At 38.4% G+C, this 24,038-nt stretch overlaps 1 protein-coding gene across 1 annotated transcript in view; it reads left to right on the top strand.

Moving 5' to 3' along the window:
* The window catches only part of sirt6 (sirtuin 6), a 46,652-nt gene extending 28,058 nt beyond the window's left edge, over positions 1-18,594 (top strand). Inside the window, exons 6-8 of the mRNA XM_082173186.1 lie at positions 2,173-2,253; positions 13,543-13,666; positions 17,284-18,594. Coding sequence (XP_082029312.1) covers positions 2,173-2,253; positions 13,543-13,666; positions 17,284-17,604 — 526 coding nt within the window. The 3' untranslated portion in view covers positions 17,605-18,594. The remainder of the gene's footprint in view (positions 1-2,172; positions 2,254-13,542; positions 13,667-17,283) is intronic.
* The last annotated feature ends 5,444 nt before the right edge of the window (positions 18,595-24,038 follow it).

The raw sequence follows: 24,038 nt of genomic DNA, 5'->3' as shown, positions 1-24,038 counted from the left end.
AAGCAAGGCTGGATTAGTACCCCCAGGGGCCCCTGGGCACTGAAGCTCATGGGCCCCCTCCCCTACCTGACAACCACACCCTCCAAAGGAACACACACCAGGTGTGGGATTTAACATGCCAATCACTATTGATCAAAAGCTGAATGACTAGTTCACAAGACAATGATACGAAATACATTTTTCTGAAAAGTATGGCTGCACGATTTGGGGAAAATGTCATATTGTGATTATATATTGCGATATGTGATTGCGATATAGTAAACAAATGGTTTCATGAGTTAACTTGCTTATTTCTCAAGTAAAATGCACACACAGATTAGTGATAATGCTGAAATTTGTAGCCCATTTCTCAACTCAAACTAGAAACAACAACTAAATGCACTGTTTTCAAATTAAAATAAATTCAATATTGTTATTTGTCTCAATAATACAAGAGTTAAAAATAAATGTCATATTTACCTGTGCCTGTCAAACAGGTAGACCTAGGACATATACCGAAATTGTCAAACTGCACTGCATAAATTAAATATATAAATATAGACTAATCCTTATTATAGCAAAAAAAAAAAAAAAAACTTTAGTCAACAGCAGTGAGTCATTTTCTCTGTTCTTTTTGTTCTTTGATTAACTTTACTGACAGAAAGCTTTATTGGCTGCTGTCTCTTTAAGACCAGCTGACGGAGACGCGGCTCTCGCACGCGCCTCATTCTTTCACAACTCTTGACGTTCATCATAAGACAGCTCTTATGTTATGAAGATACTCGACAAAAAAGGACATTTTGGCATAATTGTGTGTGTTATTGTAAGTTCAAGCACGAAAGATAACTGTATTCTGGCGTGCTGACCCCACACACTCTGTATATAGTTTGCTGCTGCTCGTCTGACGGCTTAAACCCGAACCAAGTCCAAATAATGGGTGTTGCACCGATCTTTTTCACCAGCTTTCACTTTCAGCCGTGTTTACTTAAGATGACGACGAATATACGTTGCAGCCGGGTTTACCTCGCGGCCGCGGGTAGATTGCGTCATCATAGCTTGTGTAGTATAGAGACATCTCCCAACCCAACTTGGAGAATAGATTAACGGCGATATTTTTTTTATCGCGCGATAAGAGTCTCGCGTTAACGCAGCACGTTAACGCCGATAACGGCCCACCACTAATATATATATATATATATATATATATATATCGATATTCATACAACAAAATATTCTGGGGGGCCATGAAACTTTTGTTTGACTGGTACTGACTGGCAACTTTTTTCAAAAAACGCTGATGGTGTAAATAGTTAAATACAGATTTCCTTTTATAATTAAAATAGGAAAAAAGTAAAAAAAAATACAGAGATGTATTTGAAATCCATAAAGGTATGTCGCCTTTCAGCCAAAAAGTACAGAGATGTTTTTTGGCCATATCGGCCAGTATGTACTGAGGGGCCTCAGGGGCTCACACAGTTTGTTGTCATTGGCTGTCTCGGGTTGTGCGCCTGTGACTTTAAAGGCCCCTGGCAGTCTGAGGTCCCCGGGCACCGGCCCCACCGCTTCATTATCCAGCCCTGAGCATCCTCTGATAATGCAGCATGCAAATGTTATGTGTGACTTCAGTTGCTCAAACTTAAAATATTTCAGTGGCATGCTTTTTAAAATGTCTATCCTGTATTCACCAGTGTCATTTTAGTATCATTAATATACTATTGTAGCATTTATTAATATTTAAAATTAATATTAAAAAATGTTCTTCCATTTTTATGTGTTAGTAAAAACTTTTGTTGTTAATTTTTATTGACTGAAATAAAATAAGCTTAAGGGTTTTTTCTTATTTTATTTTCTATTTAATTTAATTATCGTAACGTTTATTTTATTTCAAATAACTAAATTGTTTTTTTTCTGGTTTTGGTTTGTTAACGATAAAAACCCTGGTAATCCCGATCGACTGCGAGTCACTGGTTAAAACGTATAAAAGATAGTAAAGTACCAGAGCTTGATATTGACATTGATGCGCTGCTTTCTTAACTTAACTTAAAAACATTACGTCCATCTGACGCATGTGTTCACAAGACAATTTTAAACTAGCAAGAACACGTCCTGCGCACCCAACCCCTCTGATTTCTGTGCTTGTCATGAGCTATTTGTTGTCTCATCCCTGTGTGTGTGTGTGTGTTTTCTCTGCAGAGGGAAGCTGATCAGCACTATATTGGACTGGGAGGACTCGCTGCCTGACAGAGACCTGAATAGAGCTGATGAGGCATGCAGGTAAGGAAGATAAATATCCCGTGACTGAGACTGAATGAGGAAGGTGTGCTCTAACAAAACAGAGAAGGACATTATATTTAGGGAATCAAGAACGGTGTGCGTTGAGGACAAGGCAAGCAGCACTTACAGGACCAAAGGAAGGTTGAGCACATTCGTTTGGTGATTGACAGGTGAATTTAGAAAACACAATTCCTTGATGTACTACCATAACTAAAACTTTAAACTGAACTTAAAAGCATTTAAACATAATAAAAAAAATAAAAATAAAAGTTAACACAACTAAATTCCTAAAAATTTGAAATGGAAATGGAAAATATTAAAATGACAACTAATTCAAAATATTAATAAAAACTACTAGTAGTATCCAATGATACTAAAATAACACTGGTTGGTGGAGCTGTAAACCAATTTGTGTGGTATTCTCAGGGAACTGTGACAGTGATGCTTGCAATCATTTCACGACAATATGCCAATTTTGTGATGATTGGACTGCAGATGATTTGTAAAGAAAAATAAATTGAAGTAATTGTTAGCCAAACGTATGCAAATTGGTTCAGAATGACAGATATTGAAAACAGGACAATTCTTTTTTGTTATGGAACCGTTGTGTTTATTATAAATGGATTTATCCATGCGCATTATTTTTTTAAATCAATCTGTTTCACTCAGATAAACTTCAAAATGCGAAAGAAAAAATGAGTGCGGAGATAATTGCAATCATATGCCGATTTTAAAGAGTCCCCAGGTAATGTACAGAGATATGAATCATGATTTAGCTTAAGGTATCGCAAAATTAAAATTAGTTTTGGACTTCATTTTATACATTCATTTATACACTCACCTAAAGGATTATTAGGAACACCATACTAATTCTGTGTTTGACCCCCTTTCGCCTTCAGAACTGCCTTAATTCTACGTGGCATTGATTCAACAAGGTGCTGAAAGCATTTATTAGAAATGTTGGCCCATATTGATAGGATAGCATCTTGCAGTTGATGGAGATTTGTGGGATGCACATCCAGGGCACGAAGCTCCCGTTCCACCACATCCCAAAGATGCTCTATTGGGTTGAGATCTGGTGACTGTGGGGGCCATTTTAGTACAGTGAACTTGTCATGTTCAAGAAACCAATCTGAAATGATTCGAGCTTTGTGACATGGTGCATTATCCTGCTGGAAGTAGCCATCAGAGGATGGGTACATGGTGGTCATAAAGGGATGGACATGGTCAGAAACAATGCTCAGGTAGGCCGTGGCATTTAAACGATGCCCAATTGGCACTAAGGGGCCTAAAGTGTGCCAAGAAAACATCCCCCACACCATTACACCACCACCACCAGCCTGCACAGTGGTAACAAGGCATGATGGATCCATGTTCTCATTCTGTTTACGCCAAATTCTGACTCTACCATCTGAATGTCTCAACAGAAATCGAGACTCATCAGACCAGGCAACATTTTTCCAGTCTTCAACTGTCCAATTTTGGTGAGCTCGTGCAAATTATAGCCTCTTTTTCCTATTTGTAGTGGAGATGAGTGGTACCCGGTGGGGTCTTCTGCTGTTGTAGCCCATCCGCCTCAAGGTTGTGCGTGTTGTGGCTTCACAAATGCTTTGCTGCATACCTCGGTTGTAACAAGTGGTTATTTCAGTCAAAGCTTCTATCAGCTTGAATCAGTCGGCCCATTCTCCTCTGACCTCTAGCATCAACAAGGCATGTTCGCCCACAGGACTGCCGCATACTGGATGTTTTTCCCTTTTCACACCATTCTTTGTAAACCCTAGAAATGGTTGTGCGTGAAAATCCCAGTAACTGAGCAGATTGTGAAATACTCAGACCGGCCCGTCTGGCACCAACAACCATGCCACGCTCAAAATTGCTTAAATCACCTTTCTTTCCCATTCAGTTTGGAGTTCAGGAGATTGTCTTGACCAGGACCACACTCCTAAATGCATTGAAGCAACTGCCATGTGATTGGTTGATTAGATAATTGCATTAATGAGAAATTGAACAGGTGTTCCTAATAATCCTTTAGGTGAGTGTATAGCCAAACTGCTACAGTGTGTTCTAGCTAGCCTGGAAATCCAGACCCAAATTCGAAAGATTAATGGTCTGGCATTGAGTAATGAAAATCGGCCAGCTCGATGGGCGGCACCAAGCATGCATTTGAAAATATCACTGCACGCAATTGGATAACACTACGACCAATCACAACAAGCCCCATACGCTTAGCTACCAGCGGAGCTAACTGGTAGATTAGTCTCTTGCCGTATCCGGTCGGCAAAACAGCAAAAACGCCCTTCTTGCTAAGGAACGATTCGAGCGCCGTCTTCTGTTCCTCTTTTAGATAAAAAGCCAAGTCTAACTCGTTCATTGTAGCGGCCAAAGCCGTTTCAAACAACTGGTGTTCATCTATAGCCATCTTGCAATGTTTACTAATGACTTCGACGTCACAGCACTGTCGTCTTCTGTTTAGCCTGCCTCTGGCCCGCCTATATCAGATAACCCGATGTGATTGGTGCAGCTCGGATACAAGGGCATATTTAATGAGCATCATTACTCGACGCCAGAGTAGTGGTGGAAATTTTGATTCTTTCCAGAGACTCGTTCATTTTCAGTTCGTTCACCAAAATGATTCGTTCAGATTCGTTCACTGATTCATTCAGTGATAATTTCTTCATATTACATATATACTGCAGCAGGTGGCGAAAAATTGTGTATTTTATGCTTGGTTTTAACGAACGTATTTACTTGTTACAAAAAAAAGTGATTTGGCTTTGTTAAAATGTGTGCCTTATTTACTAAATTAATAACATAAGTCTAAATAAGTGGTTCAGATGACCTAACCAAGGTTTTCTTGCATAATTAACATTTTAATTGTTTAGTCAGACATACTCATTCATAAATCTGGGATTATATTAAACGTTGATGTTCTGTATGTTGAATATGTATATAAACAATTATATGTGCACACCTGATAACTGCGCTTTGAATGAGATTTAATCACATGCTAAATGACCGATCTACCCAGTACTCTCATTCACGAACGAAAGTACCAGTTAGTTCAATTCGTTCACGAACGAGATCTCTCTCTCTCGTTCAGACTCAAAACAGAGCGATCTCAGTCCGTGATAGGCATATTCGTTCAGTAGATCCAACCAAATACATGCCCCTTCACAGCCCGAACTGAAATGCTATTTGCTGACGTTACGCAAATGAGACCTAACCAATACTGTCATATTTTTTTGGTTTGTTTTAGTTTTTAAAGAAGTGCATATGACATGAATAAAACATAATGAATTCATTTTTGATAATACAAAATGAACACAAGTAGTCAAGTAAATTTTTCAAAGTGCAACATACCACAAAAATAAGACTAAAACACACAAACAAAATATAAGGAAAGCAGGTACCGAGAAGTGTAAATTTAAATCAAGTAAACAGTCAAGTGCACCCCCCTTAGCTCAAACCACGTAAAAAATGACGATGTTAATTTGTCCTTGTTATATTTAACCATTAGCTTGCGTTATTAACCTGTTTTCATTACAATGGTAAAGTGTACATTTCTTTCTTTGATGCAAACATGCTAACTACACAAACCTAGCTCTATCGGTTCACCATCATTATCGTTCAAACAACTGGTTATTTTCGTTCATGAACGACATGTGCCAGTTCGTTCAACTCGTTCACAAACGATAAGATCTCTCTCTCTCGTTCAGACTCAAAAGCAACTCGGTCACAGTCAGTGAAGGGCGTATTCGTTCACTACATCCAACAAATCACATGCTCCGTCACATCTCATACTCGAAGGCTATTGGCTCGAATTTCATTCTTTGACAGAAAACACCGGTTCACTGAGCTGCGCATGCGCTGCTAATAGCGCCGCGCTGCTGTGGAGGGAGGGATTTCACATTTCAGTGAACGAGAAATATGAGTCAATGGATTACGTGAACGAGAACGATTCGTTCACCTAAAGGATTCGTTCAAAAAGAACGATTCGTTCACGAACGTAACATCACTACGCCAGAGTAAACTCGCTGAGCAAATTCAAATTCCAGGGTATGTTCTGGCAGTGATGCATTGTAAACTTGACCTCACTTCCTACACCTACACAAAGTGTTGCAATTATAAGTTTATAATTTTTTAGTAACAATTATTAGATTAAATGTGTCTGAAAGTGCTTCGTTACAAAGTATTAAAAGAACTTAGAATCAGATCCAGAATTCCTTGTGATACTCAGTCTTCATCATTGTACCGACAGCACCAGATCCAGCTTAATCGTATTACGGTGAACGCACTGCAGTCTAGACACACAGACACACACGCATACGAAACATCCCACAACACCTGCTGCACATCTGACATGTGGCAACCCAGTGGAAACCCATGTGGAAACCCATGTGGAGACTGTCCTCTGGGTTTCCACATGCTTTAAAATCCACTGGAGTTTGATGGAAATAAAAGTGATCTTGAATATGGTTTTTCCCTTTCTATTTTGTAATGCATAGTAGTTATGCATAGTAGTTATAATTTGAGTTCCTCCAGTTGAATGTAATACGTACGTTCATTTGTTTAAAGGTACAATATGCAAGAATTTTTTTGCCGCTAGAGGGCGCTATATTCCAAACAACAACAACGGCGTAGCTTGATGACGATGTGAAGGAGCGTGGAATGATGGGAACTGTCGTTTTAAACTCCACCGTGGATGTAAATCAGTCAGACGGGAATCGAAAAATCATGTTCATGGATGAGGCTAAGTTCTATTTTTATAAATGTTGCGTTTAATGACATGCTTTTTGTGGCGAGGGGGGCGTGGTTCAGCGCGGTCTGTGACGGGAGAGAGAAGAGACGAGCAAGTAGGTCAAGTGCAAAGTATTATTGGCGTGGAGAGCTTATAAGCCGCGCTGGAACGAGAGAGAGACTGGAGAGAAAATTGGACGCAGAGAAAGAGAACCGGTGGATCCGAGCTCTCATTTTTGAACTGTTTTGTGCCGTCGCGGTTGCCACGGTGAATGCGCGTTGTGCGCGGCTTTTGTTTGTTTTGCTTTATTTTAATAAAGTATGAGTCCCAGTCACGCGCCGACCCCTGTCTTCTTCCTTCCTGACTCTTAAACCTCATCACACTTTTATTTCATTAAAATGAATTAACCGCAAGAAAAGTAAGGTTTAATACTAAATTGGTTATCATAGATGTTACTGTATTTGTTGAATTCATTGTTGTGATAACGCTACGCAGTTTTACGTGTTCTAAACAATTGTTGTAAAAGTACATTCGAACATGCCCACATCATTTGCCAAAATACTGATTCTTTATGTATAACACATGCTATGTTTATTTACATGGCCATAAACACCAGACGTGATAAACAATGTCAATAAACTAAACACAAATCTAAAGCAATAATACTTTCCTTACATAAACATAACTATTACCGAATGCTACATTTGGAAAATATAAAATTAAGCATGCTTTGTCGACAGAACCAGAATAATTGTGTCCCATAACGACTGCAAGAAACAAGCTAAAGTTTGTAGCTTGATAGACGCTACAACTACAACTTCCGCATTTGTCCAGGACTCCACGCAGTACGAGCGGAAACCGAGGGTAACACGGATATGACGCAATTGACTGGCGACTCCCAGCTCCCCCCTGTTCTAACGCCCCGTTTCCTTGGTTAAAATCGCAATTTTCTCACGATTTAAAAATAGTTGGAAACATTTGGGATATTGTAAGTAATCAACTTAACAAAATATATAACACTGGCCTTGAGATTTTGGGATATTTTAATGCAAAATTCTTACATATTGTACCTTTAAGCTGTCAAGAGTTTGCTTGAAGGCATAGTACTACAAATCTGCATAATATGTAACTTTATTTCCTAGTTTACAAGATCACTCGATATTACATGATTTAAGAATGAGATCATTTATATATAAACATTGGAATGTGTGTTATTAATGGTGCTTGCTTCTGTAAGTAGTGCATACCATTGCTCATACTTGCAATTAGTGAACTTTTAGTAGTGCTGTCAAACGATTAAAATATTTAATCACATTAATGTCATAGTTAACTCACAATTAATTGCACATTTTTATCTATTCTAAATGTCCCTTGAATTCTTTTTGTCCCATTCTTTTTTTCTCATTTTAATGCTCTTATCAACATGGAAAAGTGTATCGACTTGCTTTGTGCAAATGTTTTTTTCTTATTGAAAACAACATTGGCATACTGTAGTGTTCAATTCCACACTAACATTCACACTCGGAGCAAATAATCACATCAGAGAATGCTTGGCCATCCAGTGGTGTTTCAGACTGGACGTGCTGCGATGATCGCTCAGTTCACAACGGCAAAACACACAGATCACTTTGGTCTTGTCAATGGAACCATTTGGCAACTTTATAAAAGTAAACTTTCCATTCAGAATCTTATTGGCATCCATTTCGGCAACTCGCGCTCACCATCCACTCAAAACGTAACGTTAGCCTACTACTCTTTGGCCGGCTCGCAAGCCCAAACAAGTGTGTGCGGCGTGCCAGTTGTTTTGTGTCCGGTCTAGTTAGATCTGGTGTGGTGTTGTAGTTTTTCTAACATTACTAGTTGTTGCAACCATAGATATCATATAATAAAGGCTAGATGTCTTGTCCGCGCTGCTGGCCAATGGAGGTCGACGTCCGCACACGGTGGCCATCTTGCCACAGGCAGCTCGCTTACTCGTAACATTGTGTTTTAATGGTGCATGTACTTTTAAATAACCATAACTTGCTCAATTTTCTACCGATTTTCAAACGGTTTGGTTTGTTATAAACGTCAGAGAAGTAGTTATGACACTGCATACATATGAATAATTATAACAATGGACTTCCATATGAAATAATTATAGCCACGTTAATAAGGTTTGTAAGAAACCAAGCCGTTTGTAAATCCGTCAAGATTTCAGCGAGATAAGAGGATTTGTGTTCGTGCTGATCACTCACCTTACTTCAGATACCACAGAGCTCGCCAGAAAGCTTCCCTGTGACAAGATGGCCGCCGGTGATGCCGTTCGAGACTCCGCCTTAAGACATCTAGCCTTATATGGATATCTATGGTTGCAACAGCATGTGAAAAAAACTGCAAAGTTTGCTAGGCCAAAAAGAACGTTAATCTCGCAATTAAAAAATGTACGCCGTTAAAATGGGTTTGCGCTAACGCCGTTAATTACGCGTTTAACTGACAGCACTGTTAATTAGTGAACATAGGTAAACAATAATCTAAAGTCTAGTTTCTAGTCAAATTTGATCATGTATCTTTGCTTTATTGTTTGATTGGTTTGTCTTTGTTTTTATATTTCATAATGTGATGCAGCTTTAATATTATGCTTATGAAACATGGTGTCATTTTTGTAATCAAGTTAGTTGCCCGCTGATGTTTGCTATTGCAGGTCAGGTTGAGACAGTCTTAAGGTGCGGTCACATTTACTGTTGTTCTGGGATTTTTTGCGGGCAAAAACATCCATGCATTTCGATAGGAATCCATGCAATCTGGAATTTTGCATGAGGGCGAATGATTTCCCCATGCAGATTTTGCAGTTAATCATGCGGATTCACTGCATTGACCGACAAAAAATCTGCGTGGTTTGAAAGTGAGTAATGTGTGGGCACTTTTTGCCAGCAAAATGAATTTGAAATGTGACCACACCTATATAGACATCCTTCAAATGTGTTTTAGGTAGAAGCATGTCTAAGCATGTGGGTTTCACAGTGGACGCACGGTATTCTGGGATTGATGGTGTGTTCAGGTGAAATCCTCCCAACCTGAGAAAACCAATCAAACTCCTGCCAGCTTCTGTTCAGACAAAGGGGATTCGTAATACTCGTTCTCACTGCTTTCGCTCTTTCAGTTTTCTCATGGTCTGAGGTCACTTGTGGTTTCTTTAGAAGACTGCAATCATTCATTTAGAAAGATATCTGGATTTCTTATTTTTATTGGTATTATTTGGTCTGGTTTTTCAGCCAATCTCTTTCTTTTAGTCATGCATAGAAAGTGATTATTTGTCTAAGTGACAGTAGTTAATGGAGAACTAATGGAGCTTTTAGTGAACCAGTATTCATTATCTTGAGTGCAGGATAATCAGCTCTTTTATGAATATTTGATTAAAGTTAATTATGTTCAGATAAAGAGATTTCAGCAGTGATGATGACCGAATTTTTGAGGGGTGGCAAAATATGGCAGATGTATATATACTGAATTTAATCACAGTTAAATTGGCCATAACTTTTAATTTGTTGCTGCCAATAGGGATGGGTATCATTCGGTATTACTACTCTTACCAATACTCCTTATCGATCCGGTACTTTAACGGTATTCTTATCGGTTCTTTTTGTTATATAAAAAAAAAAAAATTTGTTAGATTAGAAAAATAAATTAGAACACAATTAATATTGTTTTATATTTTGAAATGTAAAATAAATATCTATAGCAAAAGAAAAAGCAATGCTTTAACAAAACAAATAAAACATCCGTTATGCAGAAGGGTGCAGGCTTTTGTGTTTTATATTCAGAAGATATAGGACATAGTCTCGTAGAAACGGCCCTGGCAGCTCGCGCCAGTTCTAGACACGGTGAAAGTTTCCTGATTGTGACGGATGGCCGAATTTACATGACACATTATAAATGAGCATTATAGTCTGCGATAGATACAGTGCCAAAAAGAAGAGAAGAGGATAAAAGGGGATAAAGACAGAGGTAAAGTGATGTAGTGAATGAACAGTTTATCTAATTGCATTGGAGTAAGATACTATAATTTCATGGCAGTTATTTTTACCTTAAACTTAATGTTAGCAGTTGTTCTGAGTTCTCCAGAGGCCCCAGACAGTGTGATTTTGTAACAATCATGTCAGTTTTAAGACGCATTTTTTATTATCACTTTTTTTATTAATGTTTTACTCTACAGTTGTGCAGTTTTGGGGGGGATACAGTACAGGCCAAAAGTTTGGAAACATTACTATTTTTAATGTTTTTGAAAGAAGTTTCTTCTGCTCATCAAGCCTGCATTTATTTGATCAAAAATACAGAAAAAAAATCTAATATTGTGATATATTATTACAATTTAAAATAATTGGTTTTCAATTTATTATACTTTAAATGATCATTTATTTCTGTGATGCAAAACTGAATTTTCAGGATCATTACTCTAGTCTATCACATGATCCTTTAGAAATCATTCTAATATTCTGATTTATTATGAGTGTTGGACACAGTTCTGCTGCCTAATATATTTGATGAATAAAAGGTTAAAAAGAACTGCATTTATTAAAAAAAATATATATGTATTTTCTAATAATATAAATCTTCTTTACTATCACTTTTGATCAATTTAACACATCCTTGCTGAATAAAAGTATTGATTTATTTCCAAAAAAGAAAGAAAAAAATGACTGACCCCAAATTACTGACCAGTAGTGTATATTGTTGTTACAAAAGATTTATATTTTTAAAACATTTTCTTCTTTTTTTTTTTTTTTTACTTTTTATTCCTCAAAGTATCCTAAAAAAGTATCACAGGTTATGAAAAAATATTAAGCAGCAGAACTGTTTCCAACTTTGATAATGAATCATCATATTAGAATGATTTCAAAAGGATCATGTGATAGACTGGAGTAATGATCCTGAAAATTCAGCTTTGCATCACAGAAATAAATGATAATTTAAAGTATAATAAATTGAAAACCAATTATTTTAAATTGTAATAATATATCACAATATTGCATTTTTTCTGTATTTTTGATCAAATAAATGATGAGCAGCATAAACTTCTTTCAAAAACATAAAAAATAGTAATGTTTCCAAACTTTTGGCCTGTACTGCATGTATATGGCATTTTAAAAATTTATTTGCCAAAATTAGTAATGATATTTATTTACAGGTTTATTAAAAATAGCAAAGTTCACATTAAATCTGTATTGTAAAACGCGCTATAAAAGATAATGGGGACTTGACTTGAATGCTAGATGTAATGCTCTTGGTATTTGTGTTTAGGCTGTAATGTGTGTGTGTGTGTATATATATATATATATATATATATAGGCTAAATAATCATGAACACAATGATGGGGTGAAATGGGCTGTGATGCATGGGGCACCAGGTAAAATCTTGCCTAGGGCAGCAAATTGGTCAGGGCCGGCCCTGACTGAGTGTGTTAAGCACCCTCAAACAAAAGCAATGCTGTCTACATTGGATGCGGAGTCGCGCACGCTACACAACAAATTACCAACAACTGATCGCGTGCGCGCTCTGTTTCTGACGCACTTCAAGCACTCGCTGGGCGGGGGAAGATTGATGTGCCGGACTTTTTTTTTGCTTTTTTTGATAGTATTTCGAATTAATGGTTTTAAAATAGTATTATAAAAAATAAAAAAATTCACTCGTTCACTCATTCTGGCGCCCCTATGGATGAGTAGCGCCCCTAGCATTTGCCTATCCCGCCTATGCCGCGGGCCGGCCCTGCCTGCTGCCAATGGTGAAATTTCATTTTCGCGGGGGTCACTGCCGTGCTAGTGATGGGTGAAACCATTGTGAGGGGGAGGGGATTCTAAATCGGCGATTTCTGTTTGAGAGGAGTTTGTTGCGGGTCTCCTTGGCCTTCAGCGTGTAGGCTATGAACATAAAATATACTTAAAAAATATTATCTGATTTATAAATGGGGTGGCAACAGGGGTGGCAAGACTGTATCCCAGGGGTGGCAGCTGCCACCCTTTGCCACCCCGTAGATCCGCCACTGGATGACCGGTACAAGGTTCTTGAGATAGTACATCTTTGCTCATGTTACAGTTCTTGTAAAGACTTGTGAAACAGGCAAAATGGTCCACTAGCCATTCAACAACTGACTAGTCAACCAGTATGACCCATTTCACTTGTTTCAGAGTTTTCTGTATTCATTTTTAAATGCTATATTATTTCAGCCTTATACAGATTTCATAAAAATGCAGCATTATACTTTGTTTACAATATCCTTTCTATATACCAACGCCCTTCAGTCGTGACTTATTCACAATACAGCACAGCCTCTCGTACCTTATTTCTTACATAATGGCCGGATGAAGGTTAAGAAGAATAAAGCCTTTTATTGGTCTGAATGAAGCAGGAAAAGACCATTTAAAAGGACAGTCACACCTCCAGAAGCGTGACATTTGTGTGTGCATCGTGACTCCGATGGCCTGTGGCTCTGACTAATGTGAATGAACCTACTCACCAATTCTGAGGAAAGAACAACAGACCCCAGCAGCTGATATTGTGTCTCTCTTCACAGGCGAGCTGACCTGGCCTTGACGTTGGGTACATCTCTTCAAATTAAACCTAGTGGAGATCTTCCTCTTCTAACCAAACGCACGGGAGGAAAGCTGGTTATAGTCAACCTTCAGCCTACAAAACATGTACGTCTCACTCAAAATGCTCATAAAGTTTTGACTATAGTTTTGACAAATAATGTTTGTAGCATATGATGTCTTTTCAAATCTCACTTGAGGAGCGCTGTTTGTATGACAGTGTTTAATAGTTGCATTACTGTTCAAAAGTTTGAGGTCAGTAAGATCTTTAAAGAAATTACTACATTTATTCAGTAAGGAGGCATTCAATTGCTCAAATGTGACAGGAAAGACATTTATAATGTTTCTAAAGATTTCTACTCTATTTTTTAACTTTCTATTCATCAAATAATCCTGAAACACATGCATCATTGTTTCCACAAAAATATGAAGCAGCTAGGGATGCACCGATATGAACATTTTGGTCGATACCGATAACCGATAATTCTTTATATTTCAAAGCCGATAACCGATATATTGGCCGATAAATCTAAATCCAAATTTTTATGTAATTTTTGAGAGCCTGATTACTAAAACAAAAGTCTCACCATTAAATCCATGTCTCAAACACAATTATAATGATGTTCTCATGATAATTTTATGTAGCCGATATGACAGACTTGTATCACTTTACTGTATTTTTCCTTTTTTGAAGTGATTCCAATCATATTTCAAGCAATTCAAAACCATCATGTTGAACAGTGCGCATCTGAAGTGTCTCAGCTGAAGGAGATAATACATTATTTATCGGCTTTAATATGTCGGACAAATTTTCTGATCGGGCCGATAACGATGACATTAAAAATGAACCGATATCGGCCAATACCGATATGGTGGCCGATATATATCGTGCATCCCTAGAAGCAGCACAACCGTTTTCAACACTGATAATAATCATAAATGTTTCTTGAACACAAATCATCATATTAGAATGATTTCTGGACAGAAGGATCATGTGACACTGAAGACTGGAGTAATGATGCTGGAAACTCAGCTTTGATCACAGGAATAAATTACATTTTGAAATATAGTCACATAGAAAATGTTTATTTTAAATTGTAATAATATCTCACAATATCTCTGTTTTTACTGTGTTTTTGATCAAATAAATGCAGCCTTGGTGAGCAGAAGAGACATTTCTTTTAAAAACAAAATCTTATCAATCCCAAACTTTTGAACGGTAGCGTTTAAGAATCAATTTCAGTTAGTATTCTGACAATGCAGACAGAAGAGCAGCTCAGAAGGTTTTTAACAGTCTTTATCTTAGTCCTCACCCACACAAAAGCACACATGCTGACACAAACACACAGTAGTTTCGGATCTGTCGCGCGTGTGAGCATCACACAGCAACACACACGCTCGGATTACTGTCCTTCAAAAGCACAGCTGCGCTAAACCCTTTCTGACCATTCATTCTCTTTATTAAAACAACTTCGATTAAGAAGCTTTGCAGCTTCGCCAAATTGACAGATGGATTTTCTCTTAAGCTTGTATCGTCAGTCTGTCGTTTCCTTTCTGATGTCATCATGTGGCTGGAATGTCTTTTTAATGGATTAATCCTATTAATTTTTAAGACGTGTTGTTATCGGCCCCATGTTTGAGTCATGTTTCATTATCTGAAGGTTATTTTTGCCGACGTACCTCATAGCGTCCAATTCGTCAACATCTCAGTTCCCAAATTGGATTTAGTTTTTATAAATCTTGTTTGAAATGCAAAGCCTGACATATATATATATATATATATATATATATATATATATATATATATACGACGTGTTATTATTCAACATGTCAGATTTTAGGGAGGGGGAGTTTATGGTATTATAGCTTCTTAACATATAAAGGAATAGAATTTGACATTTCTTGGGCAATTTTTTAATGTGGATAATCTGGCTGTGCTGTGTTTGATTAAAGTGTTCATTTATTCAACGTAAATAGTATTTCACACAGACTTCCAGAGAATGCAACAAAAAAAATGCATTCAAGGAGCACATACACTATTCAAAAGTTAGGTGTTAAGATTTATTAAATGTTTTTGAAGTCTTATGCTCACCAAGACTACACTTATTTGATAAAAAAAATACAGTAAAAACAGTAATATTGTGAAATATTATTACTATTTGAAATAGCTGCTTTCTGATTGAATATATTTTAAAATGTAATTTATTCCTGTTAATCAAAGCATCATTACTCCAGTCTTCAGTGTCACATGATCCTCCAGAAATCATTCTAATATGCTGATTTGCTGCTCAAGAAACATTTCTTATTATTATCAATGTTGAAAACAGTCGTGCTGCTTCATATTTTGTGGAAATGTGATACATTATTTTCAGGATTCTTTGATGAATATAAAGCATTTATTTGAAACAGAAATCTTTTGTAACGTTTTAAGGTTAATTTAATGCATCCTCGCTGAATAAAAGAATAAAATCTTAGTGACCCCCAAACTTTTAACCATAATGTATATGATTTTTCAGATTTATTAAAAATAGTTCAGTTTATTCAGGGAAATTTACATTTCAGTTGAATCAAACTCTTAAAGGTGCAGTAAGTGATTTCTGAGAAACTGTTGGAAGTGGATTGGACTGAGCAACACAACAAACTTGTAGCCAATCAGCAGTTGGGGGCATGTCTATTTTAGGACAGAGTGAGCCAATCAGCAGCACGGGGCGTGGACACATGATGGGAGAGGAGAGAGAGTGAGCCAATCAGCTGTAGGGGGCGTGTCCACTCATGATTTGGGAGGAGAGAGAGTGAGCCAATCAACAGTAGGGGGTGTGTCCACTCATGATTTGGGAGGAGAGAGAGTGAGCCAATCAACAGTAGGGGGTGTGGACACATGATGGGAGAGGGGAGAGAGTGAGCCAATCAACAGTAGGGGGTGTGGACACATGATGGGAGAGGGGAGAGAGTGAGCCAATCAACAGTAGGGGGTGTGGACACATAATGGGAGAGGAGAGAAGAGTGAGCCAATCAACAGTAGGGGCTGTGGACACATGATGGGAGAGGAGAGAGAGTGAGCCAATCAACAGTAGGGGGTGTGTCCACTCATGATTTGGGAGGAGAGAGAGTGAGCCAATCAACAGTAGGGGGTGTGTCCACTCATGATTTGGGAGGAGAGAGAGTGAGCCAATCAACAGTAGGGGGGTGTGTCCACTCATGATTTGGGAGGAGAGTGAGTGAGCAAAAGGGAGATTTTAAGAAAGGCTGTAGAGAGAGAGAGATATATCTGCATGGCCTAAGCCCCTCGTTAATATTAGGAAAGCTTTCCAGCGCTGGAGAGACCTAATTAAGAGCGGATGCCGAAGCATGTTGAAATAGAGCATGCAAAAAATGTAAACTCCCGCAATTACCCAATCCTGCAATCCATATTCATATTCCAAAGACTTTCCCCCTTCTGTGAAACACAAAAAAGTGATGGACATAAAGCATGATAAACGTTTGAAAAGTCGCCAAGTCATACAATGTACATACATATGTGATGGTGTTTTAGTGAATAATGGCTTAAATTGTCATACACAAAAAGCTATTTTATGAGATCACAAGTCATATTGACAATTTGTTTATGGCGCCTTTTTGTTTATAACTTGATTCATCATTATATATGTTCATTAATTTTTTGTGAACTATTCCTTTAAGATCTCTCGGGTTGTTTGTACTTAACAGTGCTACTTGTTTTTTTGCAGGACAAGCACGCCCACCTGTGTATCCATGGCTACGTGGATGAGGTCATGGGTCAGGTGATGAAGCTGCTGGGATTGGAGGTTCCTGATTGGCCGGGGCCGACGCTGTGTGAAAGCTCAGGTGGAGACCTGGATGTCCTCCCCTTCGGAGCCTGGAAAAAGGAAGTGAAGATCGAGCTGAAGATAGAGGAAAATAAAGACGCTGTCCCAAAGAAACGAAAGAAGAAAGAGCAGGGTGGAGAGATAAACTGCAAGGAAGATGTTAAAGTAGAAGAAGAAGAGACAAAAGAAGGAGGAAAGGAAACTGCGTTAAGTGACTCTTGACCAATCAAAGCACAGACGGACATTGAACAACCCTCTTCTTAGAGAACGATCACAATCAGACAGAAACTGAATGACAAATCTCAGGAAGTGCGGCCACCAAATGCCCTGTGTTTACATCGTCATGAGGAAAGACCGAGTCAGATTTCTTGCACACCGAGCAGAAGGAAGTGATGTCATAGGGCCATGAGTGTGTACTATTACAGCTAGTTAGTGGGTATGATTTTATTCTCCAGCTGATCTCTGCAGTTATTCTGGATAGAGGTTTTGGTGAATCATGGTTTTGTACTGTAAAATAATGTGATTTTTTTTTTTCTAACCTCAAATAAATCAGGTTTGTAAAAATAAGGTTCACTCACATGTCTTTTATAGTTCATTCCAATATTTAAAAAAAAAAAAATTATATTGAATTTTTTTTTTTTAATGACAATTAAGCACATTTTCCCTCAGTGTAGCCTTACTTTTCATACTATTATTTTTATAATCTCAATTATTTTTATTAGATTCTTATGACAATGTATTTATGATTGTACAACAAATACAGCTATAATCTATGTATATGTAATTATTTTAACAATTAGAATGATATATTTGTCAAACGGGGGATATACTTAATTGTAATGCCACAATGCAAAAAACATAACTTGTTATTGGTCCTAAAAGTAGGCTTTATCTTTATGCAACATACTTTTTAATGTTTTGTCGTATTTGTAGGTGAAAAATGACCCAGACAAGCTTTGTGAAATTCAACCTTCAACCAATTGAATAGGTCTGCTAAAAACTTTTGTACGTTTGTGTGTTTTGAGAGAGCTGGTGTTTGCCTGAGCTATTCATATTAGTTTTGTAACATGTAATGCTTCATTAGATTTACTAGTTTATACTGATGAGACTTTTATTGATTATTTTGTTTCTGTCTTCAGAGACGTGCTGTGTAAGTTCATTGTTTTTGTACTTTTTTCATGAAGAAGAGAAAATAAGATGCTGAAACTGGCAGCAGACTTAGTGTTTTGAGTTATTTTACACACACACACACACACTCACTCACTCACACTCACACTCACTCTCACTCTCACTCTCACTCTCACTCACCGACCGACTGGCCACTTTATTAGGTACAGTTTTGTTGGACCCCCTTTTGCCTTCAGAACTCTTCATGGCAGAGATTTAACAAGGTGCTGGAAACATTATTCAGAGATTTTGCTCCTTATTGTCATGAGAGCATCACACAGTTTCTGCAGATTTGTCGACTGCACATCCATGATGCAAATCTCCTGCTCCTCCTTCTCAAATCTGCTCAATTAGATTGAGATCTGGTGACTTATGAGGCCGTTTGAGTTTAGTGAACTCACTGTCATGATCAAGAAACCAGTTTCAGATGAGCTTTGTGACATGGCGTTATCTGCTGGAAGTAGCCATCAGAAGATGGTCCACTGTGGTCATAAAGGGATGGTCATGGTCACCAACAATACTCAGGTAGGTTGTGGTGTTTAAACGATGTTCAATTGGTAAAAGCCCAAAGTGTGCCAAGAAAATATCCAACCTATCATTACACAACCAGCAGCCTGAACCGCTGAGACAAGGCAGGATGAATCCATGATCTTTCATGTTGTTTACACCTAATTCTGACTCTAATGTTGCAGCAGAAATCAGAAAAATGTTTTTCCAATCCTCTATTGTCTAATTTTGTTGAATTGTAGCCCCAGTTTGCTGTTCTTATCTGACAGGAGTGACACTGGTGTGTGTCTTCTGCTGCTAGAGCTCTTCTGCTTCAAGGTTGGACGTGTTGTGTGTTCAGCGATGCTCTTCTGCAGACCTCGATGAACGTGTGGATATTTGAGTTACTGTTGTCTTTCTATCAGCTGAACCAGTCTGGCCATTCACCTCTGACCTCTGGCATCAACAAGGCATTTTCACCCACAGAACTGACGCTCACTAGCCTGGAAATCCAGACCTACAGTAAATCTGAAACATTAAGGGTCTTGCATTGACTAATGAAAATCGGCCAGCTCGAGGGGCGGCACCAAGCATGCATTTGAAAATCTCACTGCACGCAATTGGATAACACTACGACCAATCACAACAAGCCCCATACGCTTAGCTACCAGCGGAGCTAACTGGTAGATGAGTCTCTTGCCGTATACCGGTCGGCAAAACAGCAAAAACGCCCTTCTTGCAAAGGAACGATTCAAGCGCCGTCTTCTGTTCCTCTTTTAGATAAAAAGCCAAGTCTAACTCGATCATTGTAGCGGCCAAAGCCGTTTCAAACAACTGGTGTTCATCCATAGCCATCTTGCATTGTTTACTAATGACTTTGACGTCACAGCGCTGTCGTCATCTCGCCTATATCAGATAACCCGATGTGATTGGTGCAGCTCGGATACAAGGGCATATTTAATGAGCATCATTACTCAACGCCAGAGTAACTCGCTGAGCAAATTCAACTTGTGCTCTCGCCAGAACTCTGGATTTCCAGGGTAGACGCTCACTGGATATTTTCTCTTTTTCAGATAATTCTCTGTAAACTCTAGATATGGCTGTGCATGAAAATCCCAGTAGATCAGCAGTTTCTGAAATACTCTGATACCTGTCTGGCACCAACAACCAGGCCACATTCAAAGTCACTTAAATCATCTTTCTTCCACAGTCTGATGCTCAGTCTGAACTCCAGCAGATCGTCTTGACCATGTCTACATGCCTAAATGCATTGAGTTGCTGCCATGTGATAAAGGCAAAGGAAAATAATACATTTCATTCAATACCAGAGACTATTGATAAATAATTGTGTAAGTAATTTAATCAAATTAAAATTGACTTCTTTAGTCAAAATGTGCATGCTATGTATTTATTGAGTTGTTTGCTTAAACTCCATTGGAATCAACTAATTTGTGTTGCATACTGCCTATTCAGCGCATTTCCATCTAAGCATTTAATAGATGCTTTTACACACAAGTCAGTCATTTGTGGGGTTTCATTTTAAATACGTGGCTCCCTTAGAAAGGCAGCTATTTGCAAACCTATTATCTCACAGAATGGAGCAATGCCGAAAATAGCAGCAAGCCACAGAATTCTCCAGACGAGCCTTTGAAAGTGCTGCATTAAACTGAGGGTATTGAAGTTGGATGATGACCGTCCGGCTGATGAGTGAGGACAGTAGAAGTCAACCATCCATCTTGCTGCCGCTGAGACTATCAACATGTCCCTGAGGTGCCATCAAGTCTGTTCTGACAGTCCTCTAGTGATCCAGCTTCTGAAAGAAAGATTTAATGCCTTTCTAACCCTCTTGTGTCATTGCCTGTTCATGCAGAAACCCCAAATGAAACAACAGAGGCACGGGGAAAGAGTGTTTCAGGACGTGTTCTGATCGCGCTATAGGACCATAGCTCCAGGAAAGTCAGCAGATGCTTCTCTCGTGATCAAAGATAGACCGAGAACTCTGACAATCCAAAGAACAAAGTCCTCGTACAGGCTGCACTGCCTGGATTCCTTCCAGAAACCCCAGGACGTTCACCACATGACCCCTTAAAAGACTGCTCAGCTCTGACAAAATCCCTACAGGGACATTGAAAAGTGGGACATGCTGTCTTAGAAGAAGCGTCCTCTAGTTCATCCACTTCAGAATGTCTAAATGTGTTCATTTTCCAGGCATCACAACAGCTGAATCATTGAAGTGGTTGTCCACAGATCGATCTGTGTGTGTAGATCTGTTGCAGGAAGCAAATTAGTTCATAACAGACTGAAGAACAACTTTTTTTAGAGATGTTAATGCACCATTAAACATCTCTAAAAAAAGTTGGATCGGTGGATAACCACTTCAATGATTCAGCTGTTGTGATGCCTGGAAAATGTACAAAATGGTTGTTTATTCCTCAGTATTTTTGTGTTTTCCAGTACAAATATCTGAACATTCTTAAATGTAGACACATTTATTTTAAGAAGCAAACTCAATTAAGATATTAAATCATGTTTGCTGATGCCACCCCCCTCCCTCATTAAAGGAACACGCCACCGTTTTTTGAAATAGGGGTTATTCACCATCTCCCCTACATTTAGATAGGTGGGCAAACGCATTTTTGTCTCAGTGCATGCATTGTCTTATGGCGCTTTTCCATTACCAGTACCAGCTCAACTCGCCTCGTCTCGGCACGGCTCGCTTTTCGCTCCGTTTTCCATTGCAGATAGTACCTCCACAATAGTACCTGGTCGTCACAGCGACGCCGCAGGAAACTGCCGTGACTACTTCTACGCGACACACACCCACTACCACACACACAGGACAATGGAGGAAATCGAGTGTATGCTGTTTTTGGATGGTTTTGTTTTTGTTTTTGCTGTTTTTTATTCAGGATACTCCGTCTGGCGCGTGCAATGATGACGTAGTGAATAGTGACGATTCTCTCTGACCAATCAGCAGTCACATTTTAGTATCGCCTCAGCTCGCTCGGAACCTCGCCGGAGGTGGTACCTGGAAAAAAAGTACCTGGAAGCAGGTACAGGTACAACTTTTACACAGTGGAAAACCAAACAAAGGCGAGTCGAGCCGAGCCGAGGCGAGCTGGTACTGTGTAGTGGAAAAGCACCATTAGTGTGGCAGCGCTTGGAACTATATTGGGGTGAAGCACAGGCAAAGCACTGCTACTTGGGCGCAGAGATATCACGCAACACCTGAAATCTGCTATCTTTGTGGCCAAGATATCTGATATCTCTGCGCCCAAGTAGCAGTGCTTCGCCTGTGCTTCACCCCAATATAGTCCCAAGTCAATATCTGCCTAGGAAATCGCTTAATCTGCATTGCTATTTGTACTCGTTGTGAATACGCAGGCCACAAGAAGTAATTAGTTGTTTTTTTTAAATGTTTTTTTTTATCACTTTTACTCCCAACATGCTATCCGGCAACAGAGGATTCCATTCATTATGCTAAGCTAAGCTAGCGGCGGCGCTGTCACTAAGACAATGCATGCACTGAGACAAAAATGCATTTGGCCACCTATCTAAATGTAGGGGAGATGGTGAATAACCCCTATTTCAAAAAAACGTTTTTTTTTTTTTTTATCTCATTAATTAATCTTAAAATTAAGTGATATTTGCTTACAACAAAAATAAATGTCTGCCAATGCAACCCTTAATCTCTTAATAATATGACATATACTCTATTGATCCAATAAGCAGCCTTTAACCCTCATATTTGATATTAATTTATAAGGCCGCTATATGGTCAACATTATCAAAACTAATTTAACCTGTTGCACACAATCTCCTACATGCCTTCTGTCGTCTGATTGATAGTTTATACTTTTTCATAGCAAGCAAAAGCCTTTTAGTATCAATGTAAAAATGCCCCCCTTCATGCTGTGAAATCTAGACGTAAAAATGACTTTTATATTGTTAATAATATTTCAAGATGAACACTCACTGGACTTAAGCAATTTAGGTATACTTGATTATCCATAAATATATATATTTTTTTTTTTTTTTTTTTGAAAAATCACATCAAAATGTGAGTATCTAATATAATCCATCTGGCTTTTGTTATTTGTTCATCTCTCAATTCTTATTATTTATGGAATATTGCATTATTTATTATAAATTATGACGTATCTGTGCACATCTTCTTTTTTTTCAATTTGTATGCCTTGTAATCAAAATAAGTTCCCCTCCCTCTTAGCTTGGTCAAGCTACAACCAATAGCAAACTACAACCAAAGACTACATTTTTTCTTGTTCAAAAAGGCGTTTCACTGGGATATATGTCACAAAAGGGAAGAAAAGACTATCGCAACTTCCGTTTCATGCCGACTTTAAGGATAAAACACCATCTTATACATCTCTTTTTCAGAATTTTACCAGAAAATGGCACAGCAGAAATAGCTTTATTTGTAGGCATGCGTTCTCAGTTGGCAGACACCTGAATTGCCATGTTGCAAGTTCAGCCCCAGACCACCTGCTGTTCAACACTTAGACAGCTTGGATCATTTTCCAATCATTTCCGGCCTCCACATCCAGCCTATCTCAGAATGAGCATCTCAGCACCCCCTCCGGGCTGTTCAACAGTCCTGTTGCCTCCGCAGAATACTAACACCTTCCACTTTATTACCCAACAAACTTCTCAAGGGCTCTCATGACTATCAGCAGAAAACTCCTCAGACTCCTCAATCCTGCTCCATAACATTGGGATTGAAATTCACATCTCCGGGAAATCTTTGAACTTCATTTGTACTTCCAGAGTTGCTGTTATTTATAATTATTTTGTCTGTATTTTTATAAATAACAATATATTTTACTCAGTTTGGTCCTCTCAATTAAACTAGGCAATGTTTTTTGGGTTTTTTTGTCCTCGTTCAGTATAGGATTTACATTTTCACTATAAGCTATAAAAAGTGTATATACAGTATCTGGACTGGTATAAGGTGGTGTTTTACCATTACAAGTCCCTTAAAGTGA

This window comes from Leuciscus leuciscus (genome assembly GCF_965113295.1).
Source record: "Leuciscus leuciscus genome assembly, chromosome: 6".
Lineage (NCBI taxonomy): Eukaryota > Metazoa > Chordata > Actinopteri > Cypriniformes > Leuciscidae > Leuciscus > Leuciscus leuciscus.
The sequence above is the reverse complement of the archived record's forward strand: the minus strand, read 5'-3'. Positions and strand labels throughout refer to the sequence as shown.